The sequence below is a fragment of the Staurois parvus genome, unplaced genomic scaffold, assembly GCF_062004578.1.
Source record: "Staurois parvus isolate SC_StPar_1 unplaced genomic scaffold, SC_StPar_1.0 ptg000136l, whole genome shotgun sequence".
NCBI lineage: Eukaryota > Metazoa > Chordata > Amphibia > Anura > Ranidae > Staurois > Staurois parvus.
In genome coordinates, this window is record NW_028317932.1 from 3,047,380 (window position 1) to 3,059,969 (window position 12,590).

The window sequence follows — 12,590 nt, forward strand, 5'->3', positions numbered from 1 at the left end:
TTTGATCCTTTCTTCCCTGTCCCTCCTCTTGTTGAAATGTCCAACTGATACAGACGGAATCTGTAGTCGAATGCACATGCTCAGTTTGGTGTGTATTGCTAGAGAGTTCTTGGGAGAGTGCCTGTGATCAGCACAGGGCCAATCAGCACTGTCCAGACAGAGGGTAAGGGGTTTTGCATCCTAGAGCAGAAATAAAACTCCTCTTACAAGCTTTAACCAGTGCTCTGCTGAAGTCACAAGACTGCTCTAACTGCTAATGAGAAAAGGTATTTAGCAGTTTATATTTACTAAAATAATTGCTTTTCCATGTTGTGTGTACTATGGGAGACCAGATAAAGTGAATGCAGGGTCCTGGGTTTAGTAACACTTTAAAACCCTTTGACACAATGTTTGGAGGATTGCATTATTTCTAGCTCTTTATTAAAGCGTTTACTACATACTCTCTCCTTGGTTGGTAAAGTTAGTCCTTGAAATTCAAACTTTCTTCAAAAGTGTCTTCTTTTCGTCATTGCTGATGAATTTTCCAGCACAATTGATGTACTGCAGGAAAAGCGTGTGAGACCTTAAGAAAGCGGTTTGGTAACTTCCCAGCAAGAAGTCTGCTTTTCCTAATTGCAAGACGCTTAGATTCTTTGCTCCTGGTGATTTGAACATTAATCTGTGTGACACTGCAATCCCCAGGACTTCCTTAATTTTATTTTCATTACTGAGCCACTGTACTTTGAGCTCCAGGGACTGGCTCTTTTCAACCATTGTGTTGAGCAGGCAGAAAATTTCAGCCCGGTGGAGACGACGAACTCTCCAGGGTCAGGCTCACATAAAAATCCGCAGCTTATTTACATTGTGTTTTAGAATAAAGAAACTACTTATTGCTATAATACAAATACATGGCCATTTTCCACGGATTTAGCCAACAAAGAAAACATTGAAATGTTTAGTAATGGAAATTGGGACTCAAAAGGCGACTTGGAATTCTACAAATGAAGGCAAATGAGTTATTACGTATTTGAATTTTCATTTATTCACATCTAAGAAGTGGAGTTTTATTAATACCCGATCTCCCCCTCCTTCAATTTCTGCTCTCGTCGCTTCTGCTGTTCTTTATCTCACATAAAGATTATCCTAAAATATAGAATCGTTATGCCGTATCAGCATTATACACCTAATTATGTAGAGTGCTTTGGTTAAAGTCCCGAAAATTGTTGCGTGAATTGTTTTCATGATAGATTTTGCATGGGCTGCATTTGGTTTGGGGCTGTTGTATAAAATAAGCCCCATTTCCCAGGCTAAACAGAGTAAAGAAGAACAAATAATATTCACCAAAAAGGCAAACTATAGAGAACTTCACTCTCGTTTTTTTTTCTTTCCCTCTTAACCCTGGTTCACATTGATGCAATTTCAGATGGGATCGCACTGAACCACTTGACAAGGGTAATGACATTGGTTTCTATGGAGCCTGTTCACATCAATACAGCGTAGCAGTGATCCAACTTTGGGAAATGGGTCCTGTGCTTCTTTGGTGTGATGCAGTGCGATTTTGTGGTTAATAGACTTCAATGGAAATGCTTTCAAACCGCTTATCTGTCCTGTTGTCATACAATGCCAGCAGGTTTTCTTCCCCAGCACAGAAATCGCAGCTGTATCCAAATTGTGTCAGAATAGCACTGCAACTGCACTTGAAAATCAAGATCAAAATCACACAGCTTCAGTGTGAACCTAGCCTTACCTTGACTGCTGGATTGTCCTGAAAAAAATGCTTTGTAACCGTATGCATTGGTTGTATATGGTTTGGCACCTTTGGGGGTTATTTACTAAAACTGGAGAATGCAAAATCTGGAGCAGCTCTGTATAGAAATCAATCAGCTTCCAGGTTTTATTGCCAAAGCGTAATTGAACAAGCTGAGGTTAGAGGCTGATTGGCTACTATAAACATCCGCACCAGATTCTGATTGCACCAGTTTTAGTAAATCTCCCCCTTTGTGTACAAGCCTTAGGTCTTTTTCATATGGCTATGGGTGGTGGTAAAAACAGGCAGTTGAACCTTGGTTTTATTCCTCAACCGTCCATTTAAGTCCTACTATTCAGCTGGAGGGAGCTGTGCACATGATGCAGCTGCGATTCCTCGCACCAAATGCAAGTTCAGTGCAGCATGTCGAGTTGACCAGTGGAACCGCATGTCAAAGTCAATCATTTAAGTCATCAGTTAGTCAGTTAAGTCAACAGAGCCACGCTGCAATTGCAAATCAAACACTTAGCTCGTGTCCCGTTTGTAATTACAGAAAAAATAAAGAACACAGGCATTCAGGAGGTGGTAGGATCGCCTCCTGAATGCCTGACAGTGACTATGCTATGAATTTCATCCTTTCCTATTCCATCAAGTGCTTAGAAAACATGGCAAAACGCACCAACGCCACAAGGCCTTGAAAGAGACTGTCGTGAGATATATATAGTTATATAAGTATTGTTGAGATCCTGAAAATGCTAATTGTGATCAGTCATGTTAACAATTTGAATCCTTTCTGAGCCTAATGTGAGGATAGACCTTCTAAACTGCATTTATGGAACATGATCAACAGTATAGCCAGCATTTTAGGAGGGGGTCAGCAATAGAAGCTGCCATTTTTCTTCTATTATGAGTTTCACACAAAATGATTTACAAAACATATCTTAAAGATCATTGAATCAATTTGTAATCCAGATGAATTGGTAAATATATTATACATTGATTTGCTTGAATATAATCATGCAGATATGTCCAGAGAGTCATACAAGTCAGGGCACAATCGTCTAGATTCTTGAATTGAATAGTATGGATAACAGTTTTTTTAGGCATGTAAAATATCAGCAAATGAGCCTCATTGAAGAACCCTACCATGTATTACCTCTGCTCCTGAACTACTTTTGGCCCCTCTGATTGAATTTTCCTAGGCTTAGTCCTTGAACTCCGCTGAAGCGTTTCCTTGTAATCTAAGGCAGAGTGAAATTCAGAAGCAGGGTGCTTTTACCGTAAACACTAGGTCATGTTGGAGGATGTTCAAAAGCTTTAGTTCTAGAACCAACCTTGGTTTATGATGTCTTAAGAGATGTGAGATGTCTAAAATAAAAAAAGGACTCTCATTAGCCAAAGTAACATGAAAAATACACCATGCAGTCATACATATGGCTCTTCATATTTTGCTGCTGCTGTTGCTTTAATGCAAATTGCAGGACATGGACACATTGTGGCATAATTAGACAAATAGCCTTTTAAATGTACGGTTTTGTTTTGTCTGCATGACATTACTACCCAAGAATTCGAGAGGCATAAGGGATACGCTAATTTGGAGAAAAATCACTTGATTTTTCTGCTTTCATTACCATTAAAATTGGAGTCTCCCGTCCATTGCATTGTGTGCACTAAACACTGTACAGACTAAGCTGTGACCCACACTTGGCTCCTCACCAGCACACACACAGGAGGTGAAAGCTGGCAGTGCCCTGTAAATCAGTAATCGAGCACTCTCATTGTACACCGTTCTGTGCTGAGGGCTCATTCGCATTCTGATCAGGAATATTCACCATTGATTCCTTTTGTAAGGTTCTCTAGTTCTAAGTTAAATAAAATAACAGCAATAGAAATTTGGGTAGGAACCTAATTTTCTCCACTCGCTAAAAGGCTCTTCGAAGAAGGGGCTAAGAAGAAGAAATAATACAAAGAAAAACGGTTAGAAGAACAATTATGGAGAAGTGTACAAACTACATCTTTGTAGCCAGAGAAAAGCTTGATTGGGTTTGTGCTCATTAAGTCAAGATTGTGTTCTAATGCTGAAAATATTTTGAAAGCTCAGTGCTGAAGAAGTTTGATCTGAAATGTGCCGTTTAGATGCTTAAGAAACGTGTTGTTTCTTTTTTCTTTTATTTTTTCAGTAATTTGTTTTACATTTTGTTACTGAACAAGTAACTGCAAAAAAAAAAAATGTCGTAAGAAAAAAAGAAACGCAACATTGACACTGTATATTGGGCCAACTAAGTCCCCTTTACATAACTGCTGTCCCAGCCATTATTGGAATGGTAACACACGTACACTCCCTCTTAGCTCTCACATTGCTCTGCCTGAGCGATTTGTCACTAGGCCCAAGTAGAGATTGGAAGGCCTAGGAAAAAAAACAAACATTGGGAAAATACCTTTTTTAGGGTTTTTTTTCCAAAGCCGTTTTTTTTCCTGAAAAAAATTGAATAAAAAGTATGAAATATGTTCTTTTACAACAATAATAATAGATCTATCAAGGAATGCAGTCTGGGATTCTGCAAAACATATCCCTCCTGCAAGATGGTGGAAAGGTCTCTGCACGATATAACATCTTCTGCTACCTGTGAAAGAATCTGCCTATGTTTGGTAGTATTCATGCCAAATCAAGAAACAAATGGACCTGTGAAAAAGTAGAAAAGCTTGCTTCAATTCACGCAAACCTTACGTTTTTAGAAATCTGTGAGAAAAATGACTGATATGAGGAGGTAGAAGAAACGAAAAATTATGTTGATTAAATCACGTGTATTAAGTTGTGTCTTCTGTTTCCTTTTCTCATTTTATTTTTTAAAGCACCACTCAAAAGTTAAACCTCACTATTGCGCTTAAATATTGGGGTGGACCTTACACCTCCAATGCCCATATCCTGTTGGCACAAATAATGCTAATTACTTACCTTTTTATTTGCTGTTGGCGCTAATATTATTTATTTATTTATTGCTGATATTTATTTATTTAAGGGTTCTTGCCTTTTTTTTTTTTACTGCTTTTAAGAGAAAAGGGGGTGGTTACTGGTTCTCATGTATAGCTGAAATCTTCTTAATATACAGTATAATATAATATACAGTCAACAATTTGTAATAAAAAAATAAACATTTAGTTTATTTACTGAGTACGCTGTACTTTTTATTTCAAGCATAATATTTTTATATACCCTGCATTTCACCTTCCCAGTGTAACAAAATAATTTTTAATTTGTAAAATTTTTTCACGCTAATTTTTTTTCCCTCAGTTCTAAAAATTTCCAATTTTTTCCAGAAAAGAATAGAGACATATATATATATATATATATATATATATATATATATATATATGTATGTATATGTATGTATATTTTCTCATGGCCTCAAACTTTATGGAAATTTTACATCTTTTTTTAAAACGTATTTACTTTAACAGCGATCTTTCACCAGGGATTTTTACATAAAATGACATAGTTCCTAAGAAATGTTAATGACCACTGTGACGATCGTGGCGTCAGACCCCAGCCCTTCACACCAAACTCGTGACCGAAGAACTAGCCAATCTAGAACAGCGCTGTCACGTGCGTAACAATGCCACGCCCAGCTGCGCCCTGCACAAAGATTTTCCAGCTAATGGACCACAATCTGTGTACTTGCAGCCTGGGAGCGATTGTTACTGGGTCAGGTTAATTATGCAATTAACCCTTCACACTGCCACCACCTCCTTTTTGTACAGTGAAAGAGGAAACTCGGCAATATCAGCAATAACACTATGATGTTTGCATAAGCGTCGGTATACCGCTGTCACCGCAGGCAGAGATATACCGAAGTTTAAAACACACACACAGTAGCGCTCTTCAGAGGCAGGGATTCTTAGTTTGCATTAAAGAGCTTTAGAAACAGTTCAACACTTTCAGAAAGTAAGATTTATTACTAAAAGGTCAAAAGGGTGCAATAAAAATATTTACAGAAAAAGATGTAGCCTGTGTATATATATATATATATATATATATATATATATATATATATATATATATATATATATACACACACACACACACACACACACACACAAAGAGCAATAGCACAGCAAAGAGATAACAGAAAGGAATTTAGAAGGGCCGTCTCCCAGAGTTGGTTCCGATATTACAAGGGAGAATCTTCAACTTAGCTCGACTCAGCTTAGCTTAGCTTCAAGCATAACAACCTTTTTCTAGGAACTCAGCAGGGTGTCTCCCTGAAGCAGAGAACCAATCGCCTCATTTGGGGAGGGAGTTGTAGGCGAGAAGCTCAGGCTCTGACCAAGCCCTCACAAATTATAATATAGTCAATAACTTTTCCTAAGTACATTTAACATTCCACCCATGGGTAGATTAATACGCAGAATCATCTGCTGAATGTCTAGATATGAAGTATGACATACCCGCTGGGACGGTTAAGGAGATGTCATTTTCTGCTCTCCTGGAGCTGTCAGCTAGGGGGTGTAATATATCAGGCGATTTGTATTAAAATGAGCCATCTGAATATGTGCTCCATGTTTGTGTAATTATTTCCTATTTGGAGATATAAAATTATATGGAAAACTGGGTTTTTAAATGCAAGTCTGGTTTACGACTACCTGGAATGTCTTTGAGCTCAGTGAAGGACTTGGTTTATGGTTTTACTATCCTTTCCTAAGCAGAATCTCGCAGACATATGGGGGCCAGTCTAATTGGGGTTTATAGCCATGAGCTCTTCCACTGGACCTTGATGCCTTTTTGAACTCAGCGACCAGGGACCACGTGTCACTCAACAGAGAGGGAGCGGGAAGCTGATTTGGGAGTAGAGAATGATAGAAGATGGAGGCCTTTGCCAAAATGGAGGTTTGCATCCATCTCTGTGTGCACGATTGCTACAACCACCTGGATTGGGACCCTTTCACACATGCTAATCATTTGTCCGTTTATCATCCATCTGTTGGATGAAAAATGGACATCAGTGCATCTCTATAGAAAAGTGGATGTAAATAGATGATCATCAGTTTACATCCACATTTGTCATTTGTCAACATCCTTTTTTTTTTTTAAAACGGATCAAAACCCTATTTATGTTCCATTGAAAAAATGGAGCTGTAGAAAACCGATCTAAATGGGCAAACAGTCCGTTTTTGCATCTGTTTTTGCAATGGTAATGGATGTGAAAAACTGATAGTAAACTGATGAAAAACCGATGGTAAAATTACGAAAAACTGATGAAAAAATGTTAACTTCATCCGTTTTGTTTGTTTGAAAAAATGTGACTGAACTGATAAAACAATTGGTCTGTACGTATGAAAGTGACCTAAAGATCACCCCATAATCCTCTTCTGAAATAGCCCCTTTTTGCTTGATTCTTCGGTAAGTGTCATGTCCCTGCTTCCATTACTTTACATATTTATTGCCCTCTATGATATCATAACAATATAAGAAACCATATGAATGCACTTATCAAAAAGCACATAAATATAAAATGAGGTTTGAGCAATATTTATTTTTGATGAATGATTATTTTTCGTAATAAAAGCTTCAAAACAGCGTCTTCCAAATTCTGTGCGCAAGGATCCAAAATGTGCACACTTTTTTTCTGTTAGATTTTATGTTGGAGACCCTGGCAGATTGGTACATGTTTGTTAATTCAAGTTGCAAAGTGCTGTGACCAAGAATCGTGGAAATGGAATTTTCTTGGAGATTGTGCAGGTTCCTTGTCTATATTCAGGAGTAAGGCAGGCCATAGATGATTCGAGTTTCTTTTGTTGCTGAAAAGAAAGTTACACGATTCCCCCATCAGCACAGTCAGGGTTGATGTGGGAATGCCTTCAACTGAGCAATTGTGTTCTGGCTGCAGGGAGCCTTCCAAACTGGCAGAACACAATACTTATTGCTATCGGCTATAGCCTCCGGTAGTGATCACATGTAAAGAATCTGACAAGCTGGTTGTACCCATGTTGATCGATGGATCAACTTGAGTACAAACATCCTGCCTGTAGATGAATCAAATATCGGCCAGTCCCTGCTGAACTGGCCAAGATTTGTCAATCTTTGGCTGGCTTAAAATTGATACCTTAGATTGTACGCCCCCTTGAGGGTTAGGGACTGATGTGAATGTACAATATATAAAGTATATGTAAAGCGCTGCGTAAATTGATGGCGCTGTATAAGTACCTGGAATAAATAACTAAATAAAATACCTGTCCATTGGTGCCATTATTCACTATCACATTGACAACAGCATGTGCTTGACGTTCACTTTGCTTTATTTTATAAAAAAAAATGTAAAAAGTGTTTTTTTGTGTTTTTGTTATTTTTAGGATAAGCAGTCCTGGCAGAGTGAGAGGGAAATCTTTACCACCCCTGGCATGAAACATGAAAACCTCTTGCAATTCATTGCGGCTGAGAAGAGAGGCACAAACCTGGAAATGGAGCTGTGGCTGATCACTGCTTTCCATGAAAAGGTAGAATTTCCTGTTAAGCCATATACTTGCCGGTAAATGCCTGGCTGTATATATCACCAGGGGCCATAATTAAAACTACTGACAAAGCTTATAACTGGTATTCACTTGGTTATTTTTAGTTTGATGTAGATGTTGGCTCTCTTTCAAGTATTTTCCTTAAAGTAGAGTAGTTTTTTTTTTTTTTTTTTTTTTGAATTAAGGAATGGTTATAACCCCAGACAGGTTTTTCTTTGCCATTTGTTTCCCATTGGGGAGATTTCCTTTCACTTCCTGTTCCACAGTCAAAATAGGAATTAAGAGGAAAGCCTTCAAAAGTGAAGGAATTCCTGGTTTTCACCAGAGCTACTAGATCCCCATTGGAATCCCCACCAGGGACACCAAATGTACCCATTGGAAGATTTCCCCTCTATTCCTGTTCTGGTGACAACCCAAATGTGGGATTTTCTTTAAAGTGATATGAAAGGGTTATTTCTTTTTAAATAACAAACACATCATACTTACCTGCTCTCTGTAAAGGTTTTGCGCAGAGTAGCCCAGATCCTTCTCTTCCTGGTTCTCCCACTGGTGATTCTGGCCCCTCCCTCCTGTCGGGTGCCCCCACAGCAAGCAGCTTGCTATGGGGGCACCCGCTGCTACGTGTGTCCACACACACTTTGGCTTGGCCCCACCCCTTCTCGCTTCTCAGTGGCTGACTGGCTGTGATTGACAGCAGCAGGAGCCAATGGCTGCTGTCTCAGCTATTGAGGAGAGGGATTCCCGGGACAACGCAGTTGTTGCAGATTTGTGGACTGCAAATCCATAATGCGAATCTCCTGTTCCACCACATCCCAAAGGTGCTCTTTTTGGATTGAGATCTGGTGACTGTGGAGGCCATTGGAGTACAGTGAACTCATTGTCATGTTCAAGAAACCAGTTTGAGATGATTTGAGCTCTGTGACATGGTGCATTAGCCTGCTGGAAGTAGCCATCAGAAGATGGGTACACTGTAGTCATAAAGGGATGGACATGGTCAGCAACAATACTCAGATAGGCGGTGGTGTTTGAACGATGCTCAATTGGTACTAAGGCGCCCAAAGTGTGCCAAGAAAATCTCCCCCACACCATACACCACCACCAGCCTGAACCATTGAAACAAAGCAGGATGGATCCATGTTTTCATGTTGTTTACGCCAAATTCTGACCCTACCATCTGAATGTCGCAACTGAAATTGAGATTCATTAGACCAGGCAACGTTTTTCCAGTTTTCGATTGTCCAATTTTGGTGAGCCTGTGCGATTTGTAGCCTCCTTTTCCTGTTCTTAGCTTACAGGAGTGGCACCCGGTGTGGTCTTCTGCTGCTGCAGCTAATCTGCTTCAAGGTTTGATGTGCGTTCAGAGATGGTATTCTGCATAGCTTGGTTGTAACGAGTGGCTATTTGAGTTACTGTTGCCTTTATCTTCTTGAACCAGTCTGCCCATTCTCTTCTGACATCAACAAGACATTTTCATCCACACAACTGATGCTCATTTGATATATTCTCTTTTTCGGACCATTCTGTGTAAACCCTAGAGATGGCTTTGCTTGAAAATCCCAGTAGATCAGCAGTTTTCAAAATACTCAGACCAACCCATCTGGCACCAACAACCATGCCACATTCAAATGCTGGCCATACATTATACAATTATCTGGAGATTTTTGGTTTAGATTTACCAAAAACCATATAATAGGAGGACAAACCTAAACAACACTTTCAGTTGTATCCAATTAGGCAGGCCCTTGCACTACACAGTTGAAGGTAAATCTAAAGGAAATTGGGCAGAAAATTGGAAGATAATTGTATAATGTATGGCCAGCCAAAGTCACTTAAATCACCTTTCTTCCCTATTCTGATGCTCTGTTTGAACTTCAGCAAGTTGTCTTCTCGATGTCTAGATGCCTAAATGCATTGAGTTGCTGCCATGTGATTGGCTGATTAGCAGTTCGTGTTATCAAGCAATCGAACAGGTGTACCTAATAAAGTGGCTGGTGAGTGTATAATGGCATGTCCATCTTATGCAGGCCATAGATGGGTCGAAAATCAGCCAATTTTTCTTTAAAAAAACGAAAAATCGGTCGTTCAAGCGGCCGACGTTACCAGCAACAGTAAAAAAAATTGGCCGATTTTCATCCTGTCTACAGCCGGCAAAAAGTGTCCCTGCAGAGAGCTCCGCTATTTCTTTGACAGTTCCTTGACATTTATAGCGGTTGCAACAATGTATTTGTATCCATTTAGGATACAGATGTTTTTATTCGGAAACAAATAGATACATTGTTGCAACCGCTATAAATGTCAAGGAACTGTCAAAGAAATAGTGGACCTCTCTGCAGGGAGATTTTTTGCCGGACTGGAATTCCTCTTCTTCATCCTCTTCTTCTTCATCTTCTTCTTCCTCTTCTTCATCCTCTTCTTCATCCTCTTCTTCATTTTCTTCATCCTCTTCTTCATCATCCTCTTCTTCATCATCCTCTTCTTCATCTTCTGCATCCTCTTCTTCATCATCCTCTTCTTCATCCTCTTCTTCTTCCTATTCTTCTTCCTCCTTCTTCTTCTTCCTCCTCCTCTTCTTCCTCCTCCTCTTCTTCATCCTCTTCTTCTTCTTCCTCTTCTTCTACTTCATCCTCTTCTTCTACTTCTTCCTCTTCTACTTCTTCTACTTCTTCCTCTTCTTCTTCCTCTTCATCCTCTTCTTCTTCATCCTCTTCTTCTTCCTCCTCTTCATCTTCTTCATCCTCTTCTTCATCCTCTTCTTCATCCTATTCTTCTTCTTCCTCCTCCTCTTCATCCTCTTCTTCATCTTCTTCTTCATCCTCTTCTTCTTCTTCATCCTCTTCTTCATCCTCTTCTTCTTCTTCATCCTCTTCTTCTTCCTATTCTTCTTCTTCATCCTCTTCTTCTTCCTATTCTTCTTCTTCCTCCTCTTCTTCTTCTTCCTCTTCCTTTTCTTCCTCTTCTTCTTCTTCTTCTTTTTGTCTTCCTCTTGCAGGTCACTGCTCATGCGCAGATTTTTTTATCGGTAAAAAGATCGGCCGATTTGCCCATCATTGCCGCGAAAATCGGCCGATCGGCAAAATCGACCGATTTTTTTCCAACTTTATCGATAAAAAAAATCTGCCAAAATACTGAAAAACGGCCGAACAATTAGCCCACTAACGATCCGAAAATCGGCTGATTTTATTTTCGGCCGAAAAATCAGCCGATTTTCGACCCATCTATGGCCTGCATAAGACTACCTTATCCACAGGGCGACAACACTGCTGCATGATTTTGCCGCAGAATGAAAAGCGTTGTCACCATGTTCAACAAAGTTGAAAAATAGCATCTACTGGCAGGATCAATGGGTAATAAAACGGTTACTCAGAAAAGCTAAAACTAGTGACTTGTTGCAACCGCTATAAATGTCAAGGAACTGTCAAAGAAATAGTGGACCTCTCTGCAGGGAGATTTTTTGCCGGACTGGAATTCCTCTTCTTCTTCATCCTCTTCTTCTTCATCTTCTTCATCCTCTTCTTCATCATCCTCTTCTTCATCTTCTGCATCCTCTTCTTCATCATCCTCTTCTTCATCATCCTCTTCTTCATCCTCTTCTTCTTCCTATTCTTCTTCCTCCTCTTCTTCTTCATCCTCTTCATCCTCTTCTTCTTCATCCTCTTCTTCTTCATCCTCTTCTTCTTCATCCTCTTCTTCTTCATCCTCTTCTTCTTCTTCTTCTTCTTCATCCTCTTCTACTTCTTCCTCTTCCTCTTCTACTTCTTCCTCTTCTTCTACTTCTTCCTCTTCTTCTACTTCTTCCTCTTCTTCTACTTCTTCCTCTTCATCCTCTTCTTCTTCATCCTCTTCTTCTTCATCCTCTTCTTCTTCTTCTTCATCCTCTTCTTCTTCATCCTCTTCTTCTTCATCCTCTTCTACTTCCACTTCTTCATCTTCTTCATCCTCTTCTTCATCTTCTTCATCCTCTTCTTCCTCTTCTTCATCCTCTTCTTCTTCATCCTCTTCTTCTTCTTCCTCTTCTTCTTCTTCCTCTTCTTCTTCTTCCTCTTCTTCTTCTTCCTCTTCTTCTTCTTCCTCTTCTTCTTCATCCTCTTCTTCTTCATCCTCTTCTTCTTCATCCTCTTCTTCTTCATCCTCTTCTTCTTCATCCTCTTCTTCTTCATCCTCTTCTTCTTCATCCTCTTCTTCTTCATCCTCTTCTTCTTCATCCTCTTCTTCTTCATCCTCTTCTACTTCCTCTTCTACTTCCTCTTCTACTTCCTCTTCTTCATCTTCTTCTTCATCCTCTTCTTCTTCCTATTCTTCCTATTCTTCTTCTTCCTCCTCTTCTTCTTCTTCTTCCTCTTCCTTTTCTTCCTCTTCT

The 12,590-nt window shown here is 39.5% G+C and overlaps 1 protein-coding gene across 1 annotated transcript in view; it reads left to right on the forward strand.

The window, feature by feature from the left end:
- ACVR2B (activin A receptor type 2B) overlaps positions 1 to 12,590 on the forward strand; it is a 276,193-nt gene that overhangs the window by 217,597 nt on the left and 46,006 nt on the right. Inside the window, exon 6 of the mRNA XM_089673123.1 lies at positions 8,075 to 8,218. Coding sequence (XP_089529249.1) covers positions 8,075 to 8,218 — 144 coding nt within the window. The remainder of the gene's footprint in view (positions 1 to 8,074; positions 8,219 to 12,590) is intronic.